The sequence below is a fragment of the Amphiprion ocellaris genome, chromosome 12, assembly GCF_022539595.1.
Source record: "Amphiprion ocellaris isolate individual 3 ecotype Okinawa chromosome 12, ASM2253959v1, whole genome shotgun sequence".
Taxonomy (NCBI): Eukaryota; Metazoa; Chordata; class Actinopteri; family Pomacentridae; genus Amphiprion; species Amphiprion ocellaris.
The window spans coordinates 3,014,667-3,041,728 of NC_072777.1; the positions used below are offsets into that span (position 1 = coordinate 3,014,667).

Below are 27,062 nucleotides of genomic sequence, written 5' to 3' on the forward strand. Positions count from 1 at the left end.
TGTTTTGTGTCTCATTTTCCTCATTTTAAATCTCGTTTTTCTCATTTTGTGTCTCATTTTTCTCATTTTGTGTCTGGTTTTTGTCTTTCATGTCTTGTTTCTGTTGTTCCATGTCTTGTTTTTGTCAATTTCTGTCTCAAATCTGTTGTTTTGTGTCTCATTTTTGTCATTTTGGAACTCCAGACTTATTTGGTATTTTAAAAATATTTTCAAACTTTCTTTTCTCCTAGTTTTTTTTTGATTTGGTCTCAGTACAAGTACATTTACACAACAACTGCATGTTTTAGTATTTTGTACATTGATTATTTGAATTTTGATGGGTGGGACGTAAAATGTCCTCCAATTCTGGAAAGACCCAAGTACCATGCAACTGTTAATAAGTTAGGAAAAGATATATGTATCAATTCCACAAAATCCAATTAATCACATTGTAGTTTTTCTAATTTAGTATTTTGTTGCTTCATAAGTGTTAAAGAAGTTCTTTGATTGTCTTTGTGTGCAGGTAAATATGCAGAGGACCTGTTCGGAGAGCTCTTCAATGAGGCCCACTCCTTCTCTTTCCGGGTCAACTCCCTGCAGGAGCGAGTGGACCGCCTCTCCATCAGCGTCACACAGCTGGACCCCAAAGAGGAGGAATGTGAGTAATGTAGTCACACACACCAGTCTGTCCCTGTTGTTTTTCATTTGTAATGTTACCCTCACTTTGACCACTGTCGTGTTTTCCACATCTGTGAATATACAAGGATCTGCTCGGACCTGTGTGACATAAATGTCATGATTTCCCTACGACTGCAGGAGTCGGCACGTCTGGATTGCTACCAGTCCATGCAAATACCTCTTAGGACATTTGCTTGTCGCCCAGAGTTTATGTCACTGTGCTACAAGGGTGGTAGTGTCCATAACTGCACCGGTGTACAAACCTTTGAACAATAGTATACATGAGTTAAAGTTGCTCTGTATTAGTTAAAGTTGCTTGACCTGCACTGTGTAGGTGGTGGTACAGGTTAAACATCCACATGAATGTCAGGACTCAACGTTTTTCAGCAGAACGTTGCATTATAACAAGACGGTCGATGTTATTCACTCCATAATGCTGTGGCTGATCGGTGTACTGTAGTTTATAAACGGTGTATAAAAATGGACCGACGCACCCTGACGTCTTCCATAGGTTTCTGATTTTCAAGCACAGTACGGCAGCTCTAGTCGTCGGCGTCCTGACAGTACCTGACTCCTCATAACTCCTGGCAAACCAAAAAATGCCTGTCCTGTGACAACACCCACCTGTAACTCAGAGCAGACGCCGTCTTACTCCACCAAGGCTGCTCATTCCCCCATATGGCATTGTCAGAAATGCAGCATCTTTTTTTAGAAATGAGCATTTGTTTATTAGTTATTTATGGTCAGAAATCACGGCACCATAGAATTTGGTGATTTAATATAAATGTACCCACAAACAAACAATCAGTTTTAAGCCTCTCCAGTCAAATGGGCTTTTAATTATTATCTGACATTTAATGACACTAAAGGATCAATTAGAAACACCCACATTCCACCTCTGTATTCACTTTGTGTTGTTATTATTTCACCTTTCAATTTTGCATCTCTGTGATGAAATCCAAACCTAGAATATTACTGTGAGCTGAATGCCTCTCTATTTCCACTCTGCAGACACTTTGTAGGACAAAGAGCTGCTTTATAAAGTTCAGATAGTTATTTTTGGCCTGCGAGACCGCAGTCTTGCCAGCTGTTTGGTGGAGCAATAAACAAAATATCTTTTGGCTTTGAACCAAATATGCAGTTTGAAGACATCATCCTGAGCTGTTGACCAACTTTGTATCCGTTCATGGGCATTTTATGAGCTAGTAATCCATTAAATCAAGAAAATATAATAAGAAGAATTTTTGAGCTGAGCTACACGTGTGTGTTCTGCATGTGTTCGTTATGTACAGATACTGAATCATGTGACCTAAATATATAGCGGGCAGCGGGAATTGATGGGACTCAGAAACACCCCCACAATTTAATCAATTATTCCTTGTATCATTTCTGATGGATAAGTCCTGATAAGTCCTCAGTGGTGGATTTATAGTAGGATCACAATCGTGATCATTCCATCAAGGCTGACAGTGTTATGAAAAAAAGAAGAGAGGACATAGTTTTGCTCTACCCATTCTTTAGGAAAACTGTTTGATGATGTTGAAGACAAAAACAAGACACAAAATGAGAAACTGAGACACAAAATGACAAAAACGAGACAAAACAACAAAAACGAGACACGAAACGACAAAAACGAGACAAAATGAGAAGAACAAGACACAAAACGACAAAAACGAGATACGAAACGAGAAAAACGAGACACAAAACGAGAAAAAAGAGACACAAAAGGAGAAAAACAAGACACAAAATGACAAAAGCAAGACACAAAACGAGGGAAGAAAACAGATTAACGAACTTAGATGAAATTTCCAGGGAAGGTCAGAAATGACACAAGAACCAAGTAATTAGATTTTGGCAGTGATTCAGCTTATAGTCTGGATCCACGGATTTGTTAAAGATTTCTGTATCATTGTGAGATAGCAGCATGGCGTCACTGTAACCATGACAACAAGTGAACGCTACATCAGCTGCCTGCTGATGATCACATGATTGTGATCCTACTACAAATCCACCACTGTGGACTTATCAGGACTTATCTGTTGGAAGTCATATAAGGACTGAGCAGCTTTGGCGGAGTCCTGTGTTATCCAAGTGCTTTCCTTGTTTTTGCTATAAAATTAGACATTTTAGAATGCGGCTCGATGGGCATTTGCTCTCTTTTGGACCTAGCTATCCTTAAGTAGCCAATTTTTGACACTTCCATGTTGGTTTCCAGTTTTCAACTGCAGAATGTGCACCTTGGTGTAGGTGGGTTTCTAGTTCTTCTGTCCCGGTGGAACATTGACCTGAATATAATTCCCACTCCACCTGACTGTTAATGAAGGGCGTTGGCCTCTCTTAGCTTCAGTTTGGTTGGAAGCTCGTTTACCTAATAAAGACACTTTCTTTGTAGCCGTTGTGAACAATAATATAAAGGAATGCGATAATGTGTGGAGCTGTCAGGTAAGCTGGGCTCTGCAGGATGACAGGATAGCGTGTCTGGTGGGGAGTGCAGTCTGTGCAAAGTAAAAACAGAGAGAATCACAGCAGTGTAATGCCACGCTCCAAGGCACCGTATCGATTTCCCATGAGCCAGCGGTGTGTTTACGGCTTTGCACAATGCTACTCTAACTGCTTCCTTGTCGCTGACAGAGACAGTAAAATGCTCACTCAGATGTACTCGCTGAATACAAGCACAGGCTTTGGTACCTTTTTATTTATTTATTTTTTTACAGGGAAGGCAGTGAATTGTTTTTTTTGCAGAATCACTGGGTCTGTATTTTAAATACAGCTGAGGAACAGAATCGCACAGATTGTTCATCCTAATCTTCCTTACCACCTACAATACCGTAAGTTTGGGGTCACTTGGAAATGTCCTCATTTTTGAAAGAGTGTAGGTCAACTTTAACTCATTTAGAGCAACTTTCATGAATATAGAGCAACTTTGATACAGACCAACTTTTACTAATAATATCAACTTTAGATATTATAGAGCAACTTAGCTAATGCAGAGCAACTTTAATAATATCAGCTTTAACTCATTTAGAGCAACTTTAACTAATACAGAGCAACTTTGTCTAATGTAGAGCAACTTAGCTAATGCAGAGCAACTTTAACTAATATCAGCTTTAACTCATTTAGAGCCACTTTAACTATTATAGAACAATTTTAACTAATGCAGAGCAACTTTGACTAATTTAAAGCAACTTTAACTAATATGGAGCAACTTTAACTCCTTTTTGAGCAACTTTAACTAATATAGAGCAACATCAACTCTTTTAAGAGCAACTTTAGCTGATTTAAACCAACTTTAACTCATTTAGAGCAACTTTAATTCATGTGCACTACTGTTCAAAAGTTTGTAGTCACTTAGAAATGTCCTTATTTTTGAAAGAAAAACGTTTTTTTCAATGAAGATAACATTAAATGAATGATAAATGCAGTATAGACATTGTTAATGTGGTAAATGACTATTGTAGCTGGAAACAGCTGATTTTTAATGGAATATCTCCATAGGGGTACAGAGGAACATTTCCAGCAACCATCACTCCTGTGTTCTAATGATACATTGTGTTAGCTAATGGTGTTGAAAGGCTCATTGATGATTAGAAAACCCTTGTGCAATTAGGTAGTGGATACATTTAGTTTTTTTCTACCTATCTATGTAATATAATCTCCTCTTCATTAATTCAATTTCTCTGCATCCTCTTCCTTCACCTTAATTCTCGTGCCATGTTTCTTCCTCCCCTCCCATCCTCTCTCCACCCTTTTAGCCTCACCCTGTCCACGTAGAATAGCTGCACTAATTGAATAATTGTGAGTGATCTAATTGTAGAAGCCTGGTGTGCTGGTAAGTGAGTCCGTATTATCCTGCAGAGGTTGGAGGGCAAACACACACACACACACACACACACACACACACACACACACACACACACACACACACACACACACACACACACACACACACACACACACACACACACACACACACACACACACACACACTGGTGCATCTTTTTCTAATGCTTACAAGGTTCGCTGTCTTAGCCTGCAGAGAAGCAAATAATCTTTTAGATACACATCTATGTATTTAGTTAGGAAGTACTCGAACAACCACAAAGCTAATCTTTGTATCGCTGTGGCTAAAGGTTACTTGTTCTTATTCAGGTGATGTTGCCACGTTTAGCTTGTGGCATTCTGTATGTATGTGCATGTGGTCCATGACCTTATCTCCTTTCATAAATAAGCCTGAACTATCCTCCTTTAGCCCAAAGCCTTGGCCCCAGAGACAGTGGATCAGAATCAGCTCAGTTGCAGTTTAAGTGTGTGATGGTGGTGGTGGTGGTGGTGGTGGTGGTGGTGGGGGAGTCGTAGGGGAGTGGAGTAAGGAAGATGGAAGGATAGAGGGATGGGTGCATTATACAGGGCACTGCAGCAAAAGCAGTGGAGTGGAAAAGGATTGTAGCGCAGAGTTTTCTGGGCCAGGTTGAAACGGCCTCCTCTGCAGGTTAGAGATCTCCCACTCACTTCAGCTCCTCCACGTTCATTTAGAACCACATCAAGTTGTCTTGTAAATGAAAAATAAAAAATCCCACGCTTCCCTCTCTCCACTCATTAAATGGGTTGTTCCAGAATTGGAGGACATTTTACGTCTCACCCATCAAATTTCAAAAAATCCTTGTACAAAATACTAAAACATGCTGTTGTTGTGTAAATGTTCTTGTCCTGAGACCAAATCTAAAAAAACTAAGAGAAAAGAATGTTTGAAAAATACCAAATAAGCCTGGAGTTCCACCTAAAATACCATTTTTCTCTTGTCCCACCTCCTGATGACCAAATTGAATCTGAAATAAAACAGCTAAAATGAAATTTAAATCTCCTTTTTTTTTGGTTTTATTTTTTCATTGATGTCTCTTGTAATTATGGGAACATTTTTTTAATCAGCAAAATATTTTAAATAATAATTATTATGCAATGAACGTGTGTCCCACAACAACCCTGGTGATGACGTTTTTGTCGTTTTAATGACATTTTTGTCATTTTGTGTCTCATTTTTGCCTTTTGTGTGTCATTTTCCTCATTTTGTGTCTTGTTTTTGTCATTTCGTGTCTTGTTCTTGCCGTTTGGTGTTTCATTTTTCTCATTTTGTGTCTCACTGGATGTGACAGGAAGAAGGACAGCTGTGGGAGGGGTTTAACCTAACAGGGTTTGTTTCCCGTAAATGTCATCCCCACCCCTTTTCTTCCCCTCATACAATCAAGCACACACCACCGTGCTGGTGTGTGCTTTTAGCCTAAGCATATGCCTGGTCTTGTGGGTCTGTGGTTACCATGAGAGGAGGTGTGAAGGAGAGGGGAGCGAGAGGCTGCAGAGATGGGACTATAAATCAGGGCTGTGGAGGGATAAAGATAGGAGGTTGGGGGTTGGATCGGATGCAGCAGAGTGCAGTAAGCATTAAACAGACACTGTCCACAAAAGCCCTCGCAAGTTTCTCCAAGGCTCTTTTAAACTTTTAATGACCCATTAAAATGTAGCAACCAGCTGACAGATTATACGTCCTTAAACATCTGATATGGACGCTAATTGGGACACAAATTATTTCAGATTTGTGGCTAAGCAGGGACCATATTTAATATCCACATTTGTAAGCTTTTTTTCCAGGGAGAATGGTTTTTATTTTTAAAAACATTCATATTCACATCGTCACATCAATTTAGATGAAACTAGTAACTGCTAATAGTTATTTTGTTCATGGTTTTGTTTAACCCTATAGAACCCAGTTTTGTGTCTCGTTTTTCTCATTTTGTGTCTTGTTTTTGTCATGTTCTGTCTCGTTTTTGTCGTTTTCTCTTGTTTTTGTCATTGTTTCTCGTTTTTGTCATTTTGTGTCTTGTTTTTCACATTTTCTCTTTTTTTGTCATTTTTGTCTTGCTTTTCTCATTGTGTCTCGTTTTTCTCCTTTTGTGTCTCGTTTTTGTTGTTTTTTGTCTTGTTTTTCTCATTGTGTCTCGTTTTTCTCCTTTTGTGTCTCGTTTTTGTTGTTTTTTGTCTTGTTTTTCTCATTTTCTGTCTTGTTTTTGTCATTTTTTGTCTTGTTTTTGTCGTTTTGTGTCTTGTTTTTGTCATTTTGTGTCTCATTTTTGTCATTTTGTGCATGCAATAAAGCACGCATAGCAAAAATCTTCATAAACCAGACCAGGGGATATTGTGCAATTTTATTTTATTTTTTCACAAATTTGAGGGATACAGTTATGATATTTCTGTATTTTGAAATATATGTGAAAAAACTAAAACAATTTCCTTTTTTTTAGGTTTATTGCACGTTTAAGCAACTTATTGTAGTAGTTAACACATACGTCAATACATATTGTTAAAATTTGGGATATAAGGATTATATTGATGTAACGCAAATAAAAATACTTCTAAAAATGGCACTACAGTGTGTAAAAATAAGAATATGACAAGAATATGTCCTGGCGGTGTTGCATAATGGTAGGTCTTAAAGGGTTAAGATTGTAAATATATACAGTATTCCTTATTGCTAGTTGTCACAAACATAACAGATTTTGAGCTTATTGACATAATGGACACATTTCAAATACATCTAGAGAGAGAAGAGGGAAATGGATTATTGAGATGCATAATCAGATCTGCATCATCATCTCAGAACGAGCATTGACAGTTCAATAACGCCTGCAAGGTGGAAAGCTTAATCTTGTTTGTGAATGTTCCACAGAAATCAATATGGCATGTTTTATGTGTTCGCTGCAATATTTCCTCTCTTTCCCAGCGAACGTATGCATTTGACAAGCAGTGTGTTTTATGTCTTCACCTGCCAGCGGGGCATCATAAAAAGACTAGACTTCATAAGAAGAAGTCAGTTCCACTACAGGAGAGACTTGATACTCTCTGAAAATAGGTGGGAAAATAATACATGCACATATGTCAGCATCGACATTTGACCAGAGTGAGTTGGATGTTACTGGCATGTCAGACATCGGCAAAAATCCAATATCATACATCCTTATTACTCCGCCAAGGAATACGGACGATCGGCGTCTGTCTGTCTGTCTGAAGTCGTTTTGGTCTCTATAGCCAATTTCCCTGTTAATGACAACTGTACAAGGGCAGAGTTTTTAGATAACTCACCAGTTTAAATTGTATTAAGGCTTAAATTATGCATAATTACTTTGTCAAGGAACACGGCAGAGTTATGTGAGGATCAGCGTTGGTTTGTCCGTTTGTCTGTCTGTTTGCAACATTACTCAACAATGGACCAACGGATTTGGATGAAATTTTAAAGGAAGATCAGATATGACCCCCCTTGACCTCTCTTAGTTTCAGTTTAACTGGAAGCTTGTTTATCTAATAATGACACTTTCTATGTGAGGATAAACCAATCTACAATGAGGACTGATGATCACATGATTGTGATCCTACTACAAATCCACCACTGTGGACTTATCAGGACTTATCTGTCTGAAATGATACAAGGAACAATTGATTAAATTCTGGGGGGTTTTCAAGTTCTATCAATTCCCGCCACATGCTATATATTTAAGTCATGTGATTTGTTATCTGTACGTAACGTACACATGCATAACACACGCCTGTGCTCAGTGCAAGGTCGTTTTGTTTTGTGGGTTCATCTATATTCAATGGACACATTTTATGTTGCCGTGATTACTGATCATCAATAACTAATAAACACATGCTGCATTTCTGACGATGCCATATGGTGGAATGGACAGCGTTGGCGGAGTACTGCGCTCTCTGAGGGCTTTTTTTTGTTAATTATTGTATTTCATATTCTTCCAGCCCTACATAGTACCATGTAGTCTGAAGCAATGTGAAACTGGATCATTAGAAGAATAATCTCCAACACTGCAGACCGGCTGTAGTGTCTTGATTCTGTTTACACAACCATAAGAATGACAATGTGAGGAAAAAAATATGTGAGCAGAGAAACACCCTGAAGTGTAAACAATGTTGATGAAACTTTTTTTTGCTGAGGCTGTAATATCAAATGTCTTTCAGGCACTGTAGGTGAGTTTCTACTGTGACCACTGTTCCTCTCTGTCAGTGCACTTTTCCTGCATCCATTGTGATCTCATTGAACTCTACTTTTTGATTTTTAACTGAAGCATCAGCAATCAGTGCTGTAACTTCTTTTAATGATGTTTATTACAACCTCATATAAATAGCCAGAAACCTTATCAGACGTTAAACAGTCACGATTCAGTGGAACACGAGGCAAATTAACGAGGTTGTAAAGGACAGATAGTCGCCTCCTGAACTGCTGATGCATCGTTTGCAAACACTGCAGAAATATGTATTGTGGTAGGTGTCAGACAACATAGATAGCATCCTCGCGGTTGTCAACACTTTATATAATGAAATTCACCCTCTGAACATCAAGTAGTTTATTAACTTTTTCTGCTTCTGCCACATTTTCACTGGATGTTGGCTTTTTCTTTCACTGCGATATAAAGTCCAGCACCTCTACAGCCTGCATCAACAACAATATCAGTCCATTACAATATCTAATTTCACTTCCATGGAGATGGCTTTCCTTTTCTTCGAAGTGCTGCCATCAGAAGAGTCTGACTTATGCTTGGGAGCCATAATGAAGGGCAAAAAAATTAGCAAATGTAGCACAATACAAGGTTGTGTACAATCGGTAAATGTGAACAAAGCCGTCTTAGAGCACCGCGTAACAACGTGTTCGTCTGCTCCGCTTATAAACTAGTTCCACGAATCTGATGTAACGACGAAACGCTGTAGGTCGAGGACGTCATAAACCGAGGACCCCCTGTAATTAGTTGTGACCGCACAATTTATTATATAAGTAGTCAAACTTTAACTAAAATATATTCTCTAAACAGAAGAAATTTAGTAAAATAGCATTTTTTGAAATGTAGCGGTTACACTATTATGTCTGTCACCACCTCTAAGACATGAACAGATGTTGTCACACCCGAGAGCTAAATTTAAACCTCCCTTCACAGTTCAAACATATGGCGAGTGTGTTTTTATTATCGGTCATAAAAATAGATTACAATCTTGGAATATATACACACTGTGCCTCCTGTCCATGGAATCATTCCTGTGCAGCTTTGCTCCAGACACCGTGCAGCAGCAGACTTGCTCGGCTCAAACATGATAGAGGCACTGAAGTGAAGCATGTTTGATCGGTCCAGAGCATAAGGACACAGGATGTAAGATGGTGGACGGCATGAAAGATCTTCGGCTGAAGGTCGGAGAGAGATGTGAGATGGAGGGATGGCCTGAGTGATGTATGCGGTGTCACTGGTGGCGCAGCGGTTCAGGTCAGAAGTGCTCCATCGCATGAATTAATGCATGTTCGGCCTGACGTGCACACGAACACACTCACGCCCTGCCGACCCTTGAAAGGCTGCCGTCCCTAGGTTTGCCCTTTAGGCCCGAGACCACCGATCGCCCCCCAACGCCTCCGCCTTTGTTGTCCTCCCCGGTCCTCTCTCATCCCTCTGATTGATCTCCTCTGCCCCTCCATCCTGGGTGGATGCTATTTGTGTGCTGTCAGGCTCTCTTCCTCCTATCACTCCAGCCGGCCAAACTAATGGCCTGTATCTCCTATTTAATGGCAGCGTTATATCACTGCACTGGCTGCGGGCCATTATGGAAGGCCACAAAGCCACCCCAAGTCCCTCTAGACTCTAACTGTTTCTTTATGTACTGTCTCATCCTGTTTCCCTCTTTTTCTATTAGTCCTTCTGGGTCTGTTTATTCGTGTACCTATCCTATAAGTGGTTTCTTCCCTTTTTCATTTTCTGTGTGCCTTTCCCATGACATCTTGATCTCTCAGTATTTGCTTTTCTCTGTTTTCATCCAATGTTGTCCTCGGTTGCTTGTTAACCCTCCCCGACTCCTTTCTCTGGCATCTGTGAACATCAGTTGCCTTGTTCTCCCCTTCGCCTCTCTTTAAGTTCTTTGATTTCTTTCCAAAGTAGCACACAGTATGTGGAGGTATGTCATAAAAGGATTTTTTAAAAAATGGTCTTCTTATTTCTTAAACTACTATTTGAATTTAGCAAGTCTTTATCTTATTGTTACGCTGCCAGGGAATGCAACGGACTAATGGATTTGGATGAAATTGTCAGGGAAGGTTTATAGTGGCTTATAGTCTGGATCCACAGATTTGTTAAAGATTTCTGTATCATTGCCAGATAGCAGCACAGCATCACTGTAACTATGACAACAAGTGAACACTACATCATCTGCCTGCTGACGATCACATGATTGCGATCCTACTACAAATCCACCACTGCAGACCACAAATTTTTTTTGATTTCATGCGTCGGAAATGATACAAAGACTTAGCAGCCTTGGCGGAGGACTGCCCTCTCTGGGTGCTTCTTCTTTGTTTTCCCCTGAGACTGGATAGACCACAGTGGCATTTGCCTAAAGGGATTCAGAATTTCAGATGATGAGATTTACTGATGTACAGTAAACACATCCCAGAGCTTCTCAGTACCAACAAATGTTCAGATGAATTTCAGTGTTTTAATGTGCTTTCTGTTCCCCAGATATATATTCTGTATTTACATATTTCTTCAATTTTCCACATAGAGTTTGGTACAGCTATGAGTGATTTGAATAAAAATCCTCCATCAAGGTCAACTTTAGTATACATGGGAACAAAATGCATTCCTTTGTGCAGGGATGTGAACAGTAAGACTCAGCATGATAGAAAAAAACTGAAAACAAAGCACAGTTTTGTGCAAGTACTATTAAACTGACTAAAATGCATTGAGTGCAATATTGTAGTCACAGTATAGTGGACCAAAATATACCACAGAAGTTGCCTTTTCAATGTCTTTGGATGTTTGGCAATACTGCAAACTGACAAGCAGGGCAGGCGGTTTAAGGCCAATACTGGAATTTTATCCAAAGAATTATAAATTTTATCAACATAAATAAGTACTACGATTCTTAAGGGATTTATTTGGCTTTGATGAGCCCAAAACAGATACTTTTGTGTTGCTATTTAACCATACATTAATTCTAAGTTTACTCGTCATGTTAGAAAACTGGATATAAAGTTACATACTGTCATATATACAGAAGATTTTGGTCATGGCCATATGACAAAATTTGCTTTACGCAGACTCTGGTGATTATGCACAATTGGAAAGAACATTTGCATTTATGACAGTTCACCCCAAAGCATTGTGGGTAATTATCAGCAGGCAGTTGCTAGAAAAACAATGATACATCCTTGTGAATACTGTGACCAGAGGTTATCCTAATTCACTACAAGCCATTAGTCCACAAGTCATCATACGTTTGTGATATATATATATGATGTCCTGATGTGTGTGTGTGTGTGTGTGTGTGTGTGTGTGTGTGTGTGTGTGTGTGTGTGTGTGTGTACACTACCAGTCAAAATTTGGACACACCTTTTCATTCAATGTTTTTTCTTTATTTTTACTATTTTCCACATTGTAGTTACATACTGAAGACATCAAAACTGTGGAGTCAGTCATTACCAATTCAAAATGATTATCATGTATTTTGTAGATATTTATTCACGTAAATATGAAGAATGACTCAAAAATTATGAAAAATGAACTTGAAATAGTCCAAAATGCCTCACAAAATTACTCAAAATTGTCCAAAATGAGATGAAAATGATTTAAAATGTTTCCTAAATGAGGTACAAACTGGCCATAATGACTCAAAATTGCCCAAAAAGACTCAAAATGATCCGAAATGAGCTAAAAGCTGTCCAAAGTCCTTTTTTTAAAATAAGTCACACGTTAATTAGTTATATTAGTTACAAATTACCTCAAATGAGTAAAAACTGATGCAAAATGAGTTAAAAAATGTCTAGAATGACTCAAACATTCTCGAAAATTAGTTAAAAATCATTCAAGATGACTCAGAAATTCTCCTGATGAGCTTAAAATAGTCCAAAATGCCTCAGACTTTCCCAAAATGACTCAAAATTATCCAGAATGAGATGAAAATGGTCTAAAATGATTTAAAATGTTTCCTAAATGAGGTACAAGCTGGCCATAATGACTCAAAATTGCCCAAAAGGACTCAAAATTTGTCGAAAATGACTCCAAATGATCGAAAATGAGTTCAAAACGGTTCAAAATCACTTTTTAAAATTAGTAGCACGTTAATTAGTTCCAAAATTACTTAAAAATTACCCCAAATGACTCAAAAATTATGCAAAATCAGTAAAAAATATCCACAATAACAAAATAATAATAAATTTGTTAAAAATAATTCAAGACGACTCAAAAATTCTTTAAAATAATCCAGAATGCCTCAAACTTTCCCAAAATGACTCGAAATTGTCCAAAATGAGATGAAAATGATCTAAAATGATTTAAAATGTGCTCTAGATGATGTACAAACTGGCCATAATGACTCAAAATTTGTTGAAAATGACTCAAAATGATCCAAAATGAGTTCAAAACTGTCCAAAGTCATTTTTTGTTATTATTTTCTTCTGATTTATGCAACAGTCTCTACCACTGCAGCAAAAAGCGTCCGCTGCTCTCTGCTCTCTGCTCACATTACATTTGTGATTTACAGCGTTTCTAAATGCATGTGGGAAAACTTCCAGATAAATCTGGCAAGAAGGAGGGACGAAGTGAAAGACAAAGGACGACCAATAAGCAAGCGTATGATTAAAAACGCAACGAGGGATGGGAAGAGATGGAGCAAAACCTGAATCAGAGAGAGGATAGAGTGCAGGAGGGGAAATATAGGGCAGTATTTGCATTGCAGTCCAACAGGGGAGAGAGCCATGGCTGCATGCTAAAGACAGCGTTTCCTGTGACTTTTCGTATCTGCTGCTGCTGCGTGTTGGACTGCATCTATATGAGACAGGGGATGAAAAGAGGGAAGAGGGAAAAGAAATATAATTTTGCTGAACTTGCAGGGAGAGGCTGAAGGAGGTGTGTGTGAGCGGCAAGAACGTTCTCACCTCTCTTTAGTTGAAGTGTTTTAGCGATGATGCTATCGGTCCAAAGGGAAGATATGAAGGGAGGGAGATAAAGCGTCCGCCACTGGCTTACAGATAAGACGCTTCACATCCTGAGATCAGAGGCTGCTGCTGCTGCACCTGATGCTGCTCCACCTATCGCTTTTACTTATTTCTTTATGAGGACATTTCCCAGCTCCATATGCTAACCTTAACCATTGCAGCTGATTATAGAGCGCTACACATGACAAATTGCTGTTTTCCTATGACTTGTGTGGTAACTACAAAATGCATAGCATATTTTTGAAATTGAAAACGTCCAATCAGTGCTTTTATAGATTATAATTGGATTATCTTATCTTATTTTGTCCTTTAGCTTGAAGCAGTGAAAGACTTTGGGTGGCTGAATATGTTAGGCGTCTTGTTTTATACACACTACCGTTCAAAAGGTTAAATATCAGCTGTTTCCAGCTACAATAGTCATTCCTGAGGCGGCTGTGGCTCAGGTGGTAGAGCGGGTCGTCCAATGATCGAAGGGTCAGTGGTTCGATTCCCGCTCTGTCCTAGTCATGTGCTGTTGTGTCCTTGGGCAAGACACTTTACCCACCTGGCCTCCAGTGCTGCTACTCACACTGGAGTATGAATGTGTGTGAATGTTGGTGGTGGTTGGAGGTGTGGATTGTCAGCCACGCTTCCGTCAGTCTGCCCCAGGGCAGCTGTGGCTACAAATGTAGTTTACCACCACCAGAGTGAGAATGTTTGAGTGAATGAATAATGGATCCATTGTGAAGTGCTTTGAGTGCCTTAATAGAAAAGTGCTATATAAATCTAATCCATTATTATTATTATTTACCAAACTAACAATGTCTACATTGGATTTATGATTCATTTAATGCTATCATCAATGGAAAAAAACTGCTTTTCTTTCAAGAATAAGGACATTTCTAAGTGGCCCCAAACTTTTGAACGGTTAACACGGTTAACGATTTTTATGTGAATGTTCTTAAGAAACATTTTTAATATTTCTTTTTTTCCACCAAAAAATGTTCAAAGATTTCCCAAAAATGTTGAAAATGTGGACATCAGAAGTTTCACTGTGAAAATACATATTTTTCCCACATTTTCAAACTTTAAAACGGGTCAATTTTGACCCACAGGACGACACGAGGGTTAAAGAATTTTTACTCGGGGATCAGTAAAGTATTTCTGATTTTGATCCCTGAACTTAATCCGAATGCGAATCTTAAACACAAAACCAGTGTCAACCAAAATGTCCTCAGCTTAAGACAATGGTGTGAACCCTGGATAGACGCTAGGAAACATACATGTCCACACACACACACACACACACACACACACACACACATGCACACTCCCCATCTCTCCCTACATTCATTCACCAACGCTCACATTTCTCTCATTAGCTAAATGTCTTCACTAAATGGATGTAATTGGTAGTTCAGCTGAATAAGTGACATTTCATAATGAGGATGCAGAATATCCTGTTGAGATCTCTGTGCCCCAGTGTGTGTGTGTGTGTGTGTGTGTGTGTGTGTGTGTGTGTGTGTGTGTGTGTGTGTGTGTGTGTGTGTGTGTGTCCTCACTCATTAGTGTAGTGCTCTGCTCTGAGGGAGTGTTGCTTGGTGGAGGTTTTCTAAGTTGCATCAGATGCATCCTGGCATGGACTTGGGCGCTGCCTCCCTCCTGTTTGGTGTTTTTTGCACCTCCTTGTCACCACCTGACAGCGCTGTGCACGCTCTGAATTCATAGTCTGTTCTGTAAATGTAGAGGCAGCGAGGAGAGCAGGGGTGTTAAACATGCGGTCCGTGGGCCAAAACCGGCCCTCCAGTGGGTCCAATCCGGCCCAACTTTGTAAAGTGTAAAAATTACAGAGAAGACATTAACTGGAAATTATAAATTTGTTAATCTATAAATTTTAAATAATTTCTAGACCTTGACAAGTTGTTTTGATCATGAAGTAAAATACTAGATTATATATACGCATTGTTGCTTTGTCGTTTTGTGTGTCCTTTTTGCCTCACTTGTGTTTTTAGTCTTATTTTTGTAATTTTGTGTTTTGCTTTATACGTTGTTTTCTGTATCGTTTTTGTCGTTTTGTGGTTTTTTTTGTCTCGCTTGTGCTGGTTGTTTTTTTTGTCATTTTGTTTTTAGCTTTTGTCATTTTTTGTCTCGTTTGTTTCATTTGTGTGATTTTTTGTCTCATTTATGTCGTTTTGTGTCACTTTGTAACTTTGTCTAATTTTCTGTCTCTTTCTTGTCATTTGTCATTTCGTTTCTTGCTTTTGTTGTTTTGTGTCTCGTTTGTGTCATTTGTGTAATTTTTTGTCTTGTTTTTGTCATTTGTCATTTTGTTTCTCGCTTTTGTCGTTTTGTGTTTTTGTTTTGTCTTGCTTGTGTTTTTTGTCTTATTTTTGTCATTTTGTGTTTCGCTTTATTCGTTGTTTTGGGCATCATTTTTGTTGTTTTGTGTTTTTCTTTGTCTCACTTGTGTCATTTGTCTCATTTTTTTATCGCTTTGTAACTTTTTTGTCTCTTTTTTTGTTTTGTTTCATGTCAGTTGTCTTATTTTTTGTCCACTTGTGATCAAAGTGGGCTGAATGTGGAACCTGAACTAAAATGAATTTGACACCCCTGACTTCTTTCAGATCAGTCACATTCAGTGCTGATGCCCCAGATTAATACAGCTCAGAGAAGCTTTACATTCTTTAGAATAAGTCTAATTTTATAAGTTAGGAGGTCTGTAGACACTAGCAGCCAGGCAATTATACAGATTTTTATAAAAACCTACAGGTTAGTCACAGTTATTGAAAAAGAAAACTAAAGAAAAAAGTAAATTATTACCCAAATGATCCATTAAGCTCCTGTGTAATGAAATGCTGTCCGCTTTACATTATATCTCTGAATCGATGATCTGGTTATGCTGCTGTTTTATTTAAAACCTGCTAAACTATGCTATAGGAACTTCTGTGGCATAATTTGATCATCAATTACAGAAATTATGGCCAAAACTGTGCCTTAAGTGGTGATAAACCAGTAACAATCTTTTACATGCTTCAGTTAGGTAGTATTTAATCAATGGATGAACACTAAATGAAGAACTACGAACAAGTCAGACAGTAGCCAGAAATATGTGCAGCTTCTGCTAAATGACAGACTGCACTTTAGATTAGGTCTCGGGGAAAATCGACTTTGCTGCTTTATCGCACAAAAGAAGAACGGAGTAAGACCTTGGACTTACACAGAGAGAAAGCTGTCAGAGCTTCTGACGTCGGTGGATAACAGCGATTCTGAAGCAGAAATAGGAAAAAAAAACTCCCATACAGGGCTGATTTTGAATTCATGTAACTACTGGTATCAGAGGTGTGAGAAAAGGCTGCCAGTTATTTTTGTTCATGAGCTCGGCTGTTTTGCATGCAGATTTAATGTGCATCCCCGGCAACACATTTAATATGGAGTTTTTCCATAAATCTTGTAGGCAGAAAGAAACCAGAAGCCTGAGCAGCCACAATCTTGTGGTATTTACTCTTTACCGTAGAACAGTATGCTGTCTACGGTATGTTTGTTTGTGTTTACTGCTTAAATGGCTGCTGCAGTTTCTCCCTCATGTTGGTTTTTGAAGCCTAATCCACTGTCTGGCTCTGCTCAGGTTACTGAGCTCCTCTCATGGGACACTCCAGCCTCTCACTGAAATCCGACTGCATGTTTTTCATGTCTCTTGTTGTCTCTCTTGTACCGCTGCTTTCTCTTTATTTGCACATTTCCATGTCAGTTTAATCTCTGCCCTCTCTTCCTTTTTTTCCCTGTCGGTACACCTCGTGAGTGGCTTGTTTCTGCCAGCTACCGCTCTTTGTTTTAACCTTAGTGCCTCTTCTGTCTGTCTGTTTTTATTACCCTGTCTCCGTAGCATCTGTGAGGTTTTATTATCTCCCTCTTGCATTCTCCGGCCTCCTGACTCTCTCCCAGAGTGTTGTTCACCAGATCTTGGCTCCTTGATGTTGTTTGCTAATAATGATACTTCAGTGCCTCGGGTGGCCAGTCCTTCGCTACACTGAGAGTCTGTGTGGAAGTCGTTATCCAGCTGTGTTGCTGGAATCTAGAAGATGGAAGAGGGGTAGCTGGGATTCTCTACTTTGTTTATTTCATTTCATTAAGACAGCGGTTAAAAGGTCCCTTTGTGTTTGGCTAAACGGACGTCTTCTCACGGTGTGTTTCAGGTTACAGGTTCATTTGTGTGTGTGTGTGTGTGTGTGCGTGTGTGTGTGTGTGTGTGTGTGTGTGTGTGTGTGTGTGTGTGTGTGTGTGTGTGTGTGTGTGTGCGCAGTAGAAAAGGCTAATGATAATAACAACAGAGGACTCACAGAACAGGACGTTTTCAGTCTTCCCCTGGGCAACAGTAAAGTGTATCCATTTGTCACTCCCTCATGTATAATTCAGATCTGGTTGCAACATTCTGGATTTCTTTCCAAGACTTTCTGCTCACCAGATTGAGGCTTAGCGTCGGTTTGGTTGTTTTTCCTCTCTTCTCCGTAAGCAGCAGTTTCTCCAACCTGTTTTTTGAAGGCTTCAGCTCCCCAGCATCGATTTTCTTCTGTTATTCTTCTGCCTTCCGAAAATGTCAGATGTCCTCAGATGAAAGACGGCCAATCATTTCCACGGCCTCTGAGAGACAACTTTAGCCTCACCTAGCCTAGCTTAGCTTAGTTAACATGTGTGGGTTCACTTAAGTGTATCAAACATACGGTCCGATGACCAAAAATGGCCATCAAGAGGGTCCAATCCGGCCCACGGGACGACTTTGTAAAGAGTAGAAATTACAGAGAAGATATTACCTAAAGATTGTACATTTGTAAAACTATAAATTTCAAATAAATTCTAGACCATGACAAGTTGTTTTGATCATAAAGTAAAATACTAGATTGCTCATTGTTCTTTTGTCATTTTGTGTCTCATTTTTGTAATATTTTGTCTTGTTTTTGTTACTTTTTTTTGTCTGGCTTTTGTCGTTTTTCTCATGTTTTTGTCATTTTGTGTTTTACTCTATTCGTTGTTTTGTGTATCATTTATGTCATTTTGTGTTTTTTTTAATCTTTTTGTTGTTTGCCTCTTTGTAACTTTTTTGTCAAATATCTTGTCTCTTTTTGTTTTGTTTCGTGTCGTTAATCAATTTTTTTGTCATTTCGTGTCTTGTTTTTTTTGTTTTGTCTCATTCTTGTAATATTTTGTGTTGTTTTTTTCATTTTTTGTCTGACTTTTGTCATTTTCATCATAAAGTAAAATACTATATCATTCAGTTCCAGATACCTGTGACTAAATGTTTTGTTTTTGTACATAAGCCGTGATCTGTAAGTTGTAATGTGTAAATGACAAACTGAGGCATAATGCTGTTGAAAATGAATTTATTTTTGTTAAAAAATTACAGGTTTGTTTGTAATGTTTTGCAAAAAGATAATAATAATTCATTAAGTGTGAACATTTTCAGAATGTACTTTTTGGCACTAAAACAAAGGAAAGATTTGGAGTTGTGGTTATTTCTAGGTTATTATGCTGTGATTTTACTGGTCACTGGAGATCAAACTGGACTGAATGTGGAACCAGTTTGACAGCCCTGGTTTAGAAGCACAGAGTAGCACTAACCCAAGGGAGGATGATTAGTGGCCTGTAATAGGTTTAGTGCTCTGTGACTGTTTGAGTGATGATGTCAGTGTCAATTTAATGATAATGAGACGGAAGCAGATGGTAATTATTGTGAGAGGCTATTTGTTGGTCCATGTGTGGGTTTTTACTTTTTTTTTTTACATTTTTGGGGAAGTACAGCCAACGACTAACAAACATCACTCTTAAAATGATTTAGCTTTCTGTCAGTCACATAGTTGACATACATCCATGTATCGCTTTGCAGAGAACCCCATTTGATAAGTCCTTATTTCATCCTTTCTCTTGTCCCTCTTGTCCAGTGTCTCTCCAGGACATTACCATGAGGAAGGCCTTCAGGAGTTCTACTATTCAGGACCAGCAGCTGTTCGACCGCAAGTCTCTGCCCGTCCCACTGCAGGAAACCTTCCACACCTGCGAGCAGCCACCACCCCTCAACATCCTCACGCCATACAGGTCAGAATCCAGCCCGGTTCATCACCTCTGCCGTGTTGAACAGGACTTGGAAGCAAATAAAATATCACGATCATGCTCGGTTTAGAATAGCGTTACATGAAAAGATGTTTTTTTTCCCCTGCTGACATGTTTCAACTGTGTCTGCAGTTTTCCCAGTCCTAAAAAAAAACTAAACAAACGTTGAATTTATTTTATTTAACCCTCCTGTTGTCTTCATTTACGGACAGCAAAAAAAAATTGCTTCCTTGTCTGAAAAAAATCCAAAAAATTCAGCAAAAAAACTCCCCAAATTTCTGAAAATTTGCAAAACCTTAAGGAAGAAAATTCCAATAATTCCTTAAAAGTTTCCCTTGAAAGTTTTATTTAAAAAAAACTCCCCAAATTTCTGAAAATTTGCAAAACCTTAAGGAAGAAAATTCCAATAATTCCTTAAAAGTTTCCCTTGAAAGTTTTATTTTAAAAAAACTCCCCAAATTTCAGAAAATTTGCAAAACGTTAAGGAAGAAAATTCCAATAATTCCTTAAAAGTTTCCCTTAAAAATTTTACTTAAAAAAATCCCCCAAATTTGGCAAAAAAATTCTTGTAAATATTTTCAAAAAATGAATAAAAATCTTCCCAAAAAAAATCCTCAAAATATCTACAATGATTCCATATATATCAGTAAAACTTCTAATATTTTCTCAACCAAAATTTCGCTAGATTGTGATGGATTTTTTTCCCGAATGTTCTTAAAGAAACATTTTTTTTTTTTTTTTTAAGCATTTCTTCTTTTGCACCAAAAATGTTTAAAAATTTCCCAAAAATGTTAAAAATGTAGAAGTCTTCACTGTGAAAATATATATTTTTCCACATTTTCAAACTTTAAAACGGGTCAGTTTGACCCGCAGGACGACACGAGGGTTAAGACAACTTGCCTTTCAAACATGTTGAAATTCAGAGGGTTAATAGCAGCACCTTTCCTGCAGTCAAACTACACCGACCTTCACGTGCCTTTTTCTGTTTTCAGAGGAGTGGAAAACAACAACGCACCAGTATTTTTATGTTTTCCATTTTAACACGTAGTATTTTATTGATGCGCTCCAGAAGGGAAGGATTGCACCCCACCATGTCAACACAAAGTACAGGAATAGCCGTGAATTACAGCTTCTGTTTGGCCCATTCGCTTGTATTACAGTCCTGCCTGCCATCATAAAAGCTTTTACTAAACGAGACAGTGATGCTCTCAGCGATGCACAAACAGAAATAAACATTCTCAGCTTGGATAGTTGTAACCTCAAATAAATGGGAAAGCTGACGTGTTTATGGCTGAATATATTTAGCAAGTGGAGAGCGCCCAGATGTGTTCTTCTACCAGACTTCTTACTGCAACACCAGGCTTCTCTCTTGGTTCTTGATGCTGAGGGAGTCATGTGGAGATGAATAATCCATAAAAAGCTCTGCTGGCCAGCTCTCCCACCCTTTTATTTCATGACCTTCTCACTCTGCTGCTCTCTCCGCTTATTTTTTTTTCTCCTCATTCATTCTCTCACTTTTTTTTCTTTGTTTTTAATCCTCCTGCAGCATCTTATCTGACCCTTCAGTGTTGTTCCCCCTGACCAGTCCAGCTGGAAAAGGTTACAGGCCAAACACAATCTTTTTGTTTGGTGTGTTCGTATTGACACTCATGCGCTGTGAGGAGACGGGTGCAGATGTAGACGGTGGTTTAGCAGCCTGTTGTTTGTGGGTTTTTAACCTGTGGGCCTCAGACAGATGTGGGAGTCTTCCTCACTCACTTCCTGCCTGGCCTTTCTCTAAATGTCTGGTTTTATTACTGCCCCAACACCATGACTCAATTCTTACTGTTTACTTACAAGGACAAACCGTGTCAGTGGGGGACCCAAAGAATGAACCACTGTAAGATACAAAACTGGACAATATTAACTTATGTCTTCTCAAAACATTAAGTCACTGATGTCATCTGCTAAAAAGATTTAGAAGAGTTAGTTAATTTGCATGTTGTGTACGAACGAACATGGACTAAACTTAGACCTCATTTTATTTTAGGAAGAGCAGTAATTGGGTTTTTAAACGATGCACATGAGGAAATCTGTGTCTTTATCCCTGAAAATGAACGACAGAATGATGGTGATACTTTAAATTAGGACTGCTGGCAAACATGAACTCAATAAATAGTTCTATCTAATAAAAATGCAAAAGTGGAATTGAGTTGTTTTGACAATTGTCTCCCTCGACACATATTACAAAAAAACAATGATATGAAGTTCTTGGGGAACAAATACTTGACAAAGTCATGAAAAAGTGAAATTATATATTAAAGCACTTCTGAAAAGTGTTTAGCTCCAGGGTGTGTAGGTTCCCCAGTCAGTAATATGAGGTTTAATGCACGGCTTTCTGGAGTTCCAATAACAAATCAACCAGTAAAGTAGCTTTAAGCACACAGTGTGGTTTAGGTACCTGTTAGAGAATAGATCCTCCATTTCTGAAAAAAAATAATTATTTTCTCGGTTAACTGGTTCACTGTATGGCCTTTAAAATGTAAATAACCCATAATAAGTTCCATCAGCCCATTTTGATGTCTTCAGAGTTGAGTATCAGAAATCCGAGGATGTTTACCTCCTTATTATTATTATTATTGTTATTATTATTAATCTGCCAAGGAGTTATGTGACGATTGGTGCTGGTTTGTCCATCTGTCTGTCTGTCTGTTCCCAATATTACCCATAAACGGACAGATTTGGATGAATTTGGCCAAATTTTTTGATAACTCACCGGTTTAAATTGTATTAAGGGTTCAATTTTGCATAATTACTGCATCAAGAAACGCAGCAGAGTTATGTGACAATCACTGTTGGTTTGTCCACCTGTCTGTCTGTCCGTCCGTCCGTCTGTCTGTTTGTCTGTCTGTCTGTCTGTCTGTCTGTTAGCAACATGACTCAAAAATGGACCAACAGATTTGGATGAAATTTTCAGGGAAGGTCAGAAATGACACAAGGACCAAGTGATTAGATTTTGGCAGTGATGCAGCTTATAGTCTGGATCCACGGATTGGTTAAAGATTTCTGTATCATTGTGAGATAGCGGCACGGCGTCATTGTAACTATGACAACGAGTGAACACTACGTCAGCTGCCTGCTGATGATCACATGGTTGTGATCCTACTACTAATTGACCGTTGTGGACGTCTCTGTCCTAAATGATACAACAGCTGAGCAGCCTTGGTGGAGCACTGCGCTCTCGGAGTGCTTTTCTTGTTGTTGCAGTTTTGCTCTTGCTAGGATTAAAACAATCCATTATTTTCGTTACTGCTGATTCTTTTTATTCTTTTTTGTCCATTCATTTATGACAGTGATATTAAGCGAGATAAATATTTAAAAAAAACAAGCACACAAGCACAGAAAACCCACAAGTGAGACAAATATATGTAATGCAGCACATTCTATTCATTTTGCTCAGATTCCAAATGGATTCAGCTCTCATCCGGAGCTGATTCGTTCATCAGCGCCAAACGCATGATTACAATTATCACGGGTGATGATTTCATTCTTCTGATTCATAATTTAAAATGCTGTATTTTGATCTCACGGGTTGCTTTCCCCGTTGGTTCTTTTCTATCTCTAGTCTCTTGCTTCTCCTCTCTTCGTCTGTTTCTCCTCTTCTTTTGTCTTCCTCCTCCCCCCTTCTCCTCACATCACACTAAGAGGCTCCCTGGGACTCGTCCTCAGGCTCTTATTCCTCAGATCCACACAGGAGGACAAACACTCACCTCAAATATTCAAAAGCACCAGGCATAATAATTTACACAAACTCTCAAATACGGTAGCTCTCGCCTTATCCAGTTGTTGAATTCTGTTTTCTGTCTCCCTTTGTTGTGTTGCATATCATTAAACTTTCCGCCTAAACTTTATGCTTTTTGAAGCTTTGCCTTTTCATGTCCTCTGTTCTGTCTGTTATCAGTGTCGAAGCCAAATAGCTGCTCTTCACTGGGTGAAGGCAGCTGCACGTCCTATAAATTCAAGTCAGGGCCACTGAAGAGTCAGGATTCAACCGGGTATTTCTTGCTTTTACATGGCAGTAACACATTTTTAGGGTTTTGGACGAACTTAAAGTCACATTTATGCAGATTATTAGAGATAAAATAAAATAAAAACCTAAAAGCGCAGACAGTGGATGAACGTTCAACCACTTTTTTTCCTTTTGACAGAGAGAGCAATGCTCCCCAAGCTTTGCCAGTTTTTGTTTCTATGTTGGCGTAGCCTCCAAGATGTAGGAAATCGTCAACTTTGATTTCTTACCTGTCTAGTGCTGCAATGTCTCCTCAGATGTTGGGTTAAGGTGCATGAACTTCATCTTTCCAGCGTTCAGGAAGAGTCCAGTCTGTCTTGTTTCTCACTCTACCTGATGCAGAATGTCTTCTGCTAATGTCATCTGTGAATGCAAGTTCTGGGAGGACTTCTTCAGGGTGTCTTCTACTTTGAAGATGTTTTACGGTCAGACCATCGAAGGGCAGGATTGCATTCTTCAGTGCATAGTCTAAGCCAGTGATGGAGAAGAAAGGTGCTAGAGGGTCTCCTTGAAGTGCTCCGGTGTCTATGGAGAAGAGATCTGTGTTGCCCTCAGGAGTCTTGATGATTGAGAACTTTGTATTACAGGCAGCAATTGCAACTTTTATTACTTCGTCTCAGAGAAATCGTTCTTCCTCAGTTTGACGAGATAGATGGACAAAAACACGACAACAGTCCTGCTTCTGTTGCTCCACAAAAAAATTCATTACAGTTGAGAATGACACGGCAGATTCCTCCAATTCCTCTGAAATTAAAAATGAGCTGCAGATTGTCTGTTCAGCGTTGTAATCTTTAGCTTCTGCCCACAGTCAGCAGCACATTTAATAGAGTTTTTAAGTTGCTTTGCTTTTCTAGTCGTATTTAACTTCTGTCCAAAGTCTTTCTATGCACAGGCTGCTACTATTGATCTCTTTTTTAACCTTCTGAACCCCAAGCAGTGTCTGGGTGTGTTTTATTTTTTTATTTGCTCCTGTCACATTTTTCACTGCTATATAAAGTCTTGTCCCTCCAGTGCAGGGGAGTCAAACATGTGGACAACTGTGTAAAAATTACAGAGAAGACATTAACTGCAAATTTTAAATTTGTAAAACTGTAAATTTAAAATCACTTCTAGGGCATGACAAGTTATTTTGATCATAAAGTAAAATAGTAGATTGTTCATTGTTGTTTTGTGTCTCATTTTTGTAATCTTTTGTCTTGTTTTTGTTGCTTTTTTGTCTTTTTTTGTCTGATTTTTGTCATTTGTCCATTTTTTTATCGCTTTGTAAATTTTTTGTCTCTTCTTTTTGTTTTGTTTTATTTCGTTTGTCTCATTTGTTGCCATTTTGTTTCTTGTTTTTGTCGTTTTGTCTCATTTTTTTAATATTTCATCAGGTTTTTGTTGCTCTTTGTCTTTTTTGTCAGACTTTTGGCGTTTGCCTCATGTTTTTGTCATTTTATTTCCTTTTTGTCTCACTTGTGTTTTTTGTCTTATCTTTTTCGTTTTGTGTTTTGCTTTTTGTTGTTTTGTGTATCGTTTTTGTCATATTGTGTTTTTTGTCTCGCATGTGTTGTCTATTTTTTTTGGCATTTTGTTTCTCGCTTTTGTCATTTTTTTGTCTCGTTTTTGTCGTTTGTCCATTTTTTGTCGCTTTGTTACTTTTTCTCAAATTTTTTGTCTCTTGTTTTGCTTCGTGTTGTTTGTCTCATTTTTTTGTTGTTTTGTCTCATTTTTGTAATATTTTGTCTTGTTTTTGTTGTTTTTGTCTTTTTTTAATCTGACTTGTCATTTCATCGATCAAAAAATAAAATACTATATCGTTCATGTAGTTCTTCTAACTTTTTTGTTTTTTTGTGGCCAATTTTTAAATAAGATGTTTATAGAATCAAGTGATTTTGCTGAAATATCTCTTTGGTTCAGTTTCCTGACCAAACAGCATGTCATGGATGAGAAGGATCATTGGAAGATTCAAAATCCACAGTTTCTGGCTTTGAAAAATACTTTCAAATCCATCGGCGGATTTCCGGTTCAACGAGTTCATCAAAGACCCGACATTTTCTGTTTTTTAAATATTCTGAAATGATGATTTGTCCATCAGTGAAACAGGTTTGCAAACAGCTAAGATGAGCAGGACATCAGCGGGGAATTCAGGCGTACCCCACTGATAGGAAATGGCCAGACAGCATGTCTGGACATGTGGGGATGATAATTTCCTTGTCAAGAGGGACCTTTGATGTGATAACTATCTGCCTCTGTCAGAAGTCTTTTTCTATTTCCCCCCCAGTGACCTCCAGAGACTTGTGTAATGTCGCTGACAAATACAGACAACAGAGGCCATTAGCACCTATTTATGACAAATGGTACACAGATATATGAATTCTTGAAGGGAAGAAGACAGGCGAGGGCAGGAGTCAATAAATATCACCTTCCTCTCTCATAACTTACTCTCCATTTTCAGGGTTCGTCAAATTCTGCAGCATTTTAAGAGACTCAGTCAAAAACAAACAAGAAAAGAATAAAGAAGAAAAATGCCTTTTTGTTGCAGCTTGTTTTGCGTCCCGCCCCTTTTGTCTGGCTTCCCTTTGTAGCACTGAAACGATTAGTCAATAGATGGAAAAATGAATCGGCAAGTGTTTGGATATTTGGGTCATTTATTTATTTATTTATTTATTTTTCACACTAAGATGCCAACACATTCTTAATTTCCAGCTACTTAAATGTGAAAAAAATTCAACTTTATTAGGCTTATGTTAATGTAAAATGTAAACTTTGACAAGAAAAGCCCAAAATAGATCAGCTTGTTTAACCCTCTGATGCGTCTTTTTACTCACTGTGGGCTCATTATTTCCTGCAATTTAAAGTCCTGCACCTCTATGGAAACAACGTATTCATGGATAGAAGTCAAAAATGCTTCTTGTGCAGTATACCACAGATATAATATCATAATTCATCAAAAACAAAACATACGCAGAAGTTTCTTTCATTCATTTCTTTCATTTTTTTTTTCAAATTTTAAACCTGGAAACATGTATGACATTTTTCCAATTGCCTGTAAATATACTTACTATATTTAATTCAGTTTTGGCCATTAGGAACCTCCAAACATCAGACTTAAATTCCAGATGCTTCTCCTTTGGAACAGACTGATGAAGATGTCCAATCAGAGAATCACAAAAAAGGTATTTAATTGGGACATCTCCAATCATCACCCCTGGGCTAACTGGGCTGAAATCTTTATTTCATTTGAACACCTCATCATTTATTTTTCAT

At 38.3% G+C, this 27,062-nt stretch overlaps 1 protein-coding gene across 5 annotated transcripts in view; it reads left to right on the plus strand.

Moving 5' to 3' along the window:
* wasf1 (WASP family member 1) overlaps positions 1-27,062 on the plus strand; it is a 95,974-nt gene that overhangs the window by 40,180 nt on the left and 28,732 nt on the right. For all 5 annotated transcript variants that reach the window (XM_055015769.1, XM_055015768.1, XM_055015770.1 and 2 more), the window contains 2 exons: positions 503-637; positions 19,597-19,750. In XM_055015769.1, the coding sequence (XP_054871744.1) occupies positions 503-637; positions 19,597-19,750 (289 nt within the window). The remainder of the gene's footprint in view (positions 1-502; positions 638-19,596; positions 19,751-27,062) is intronic.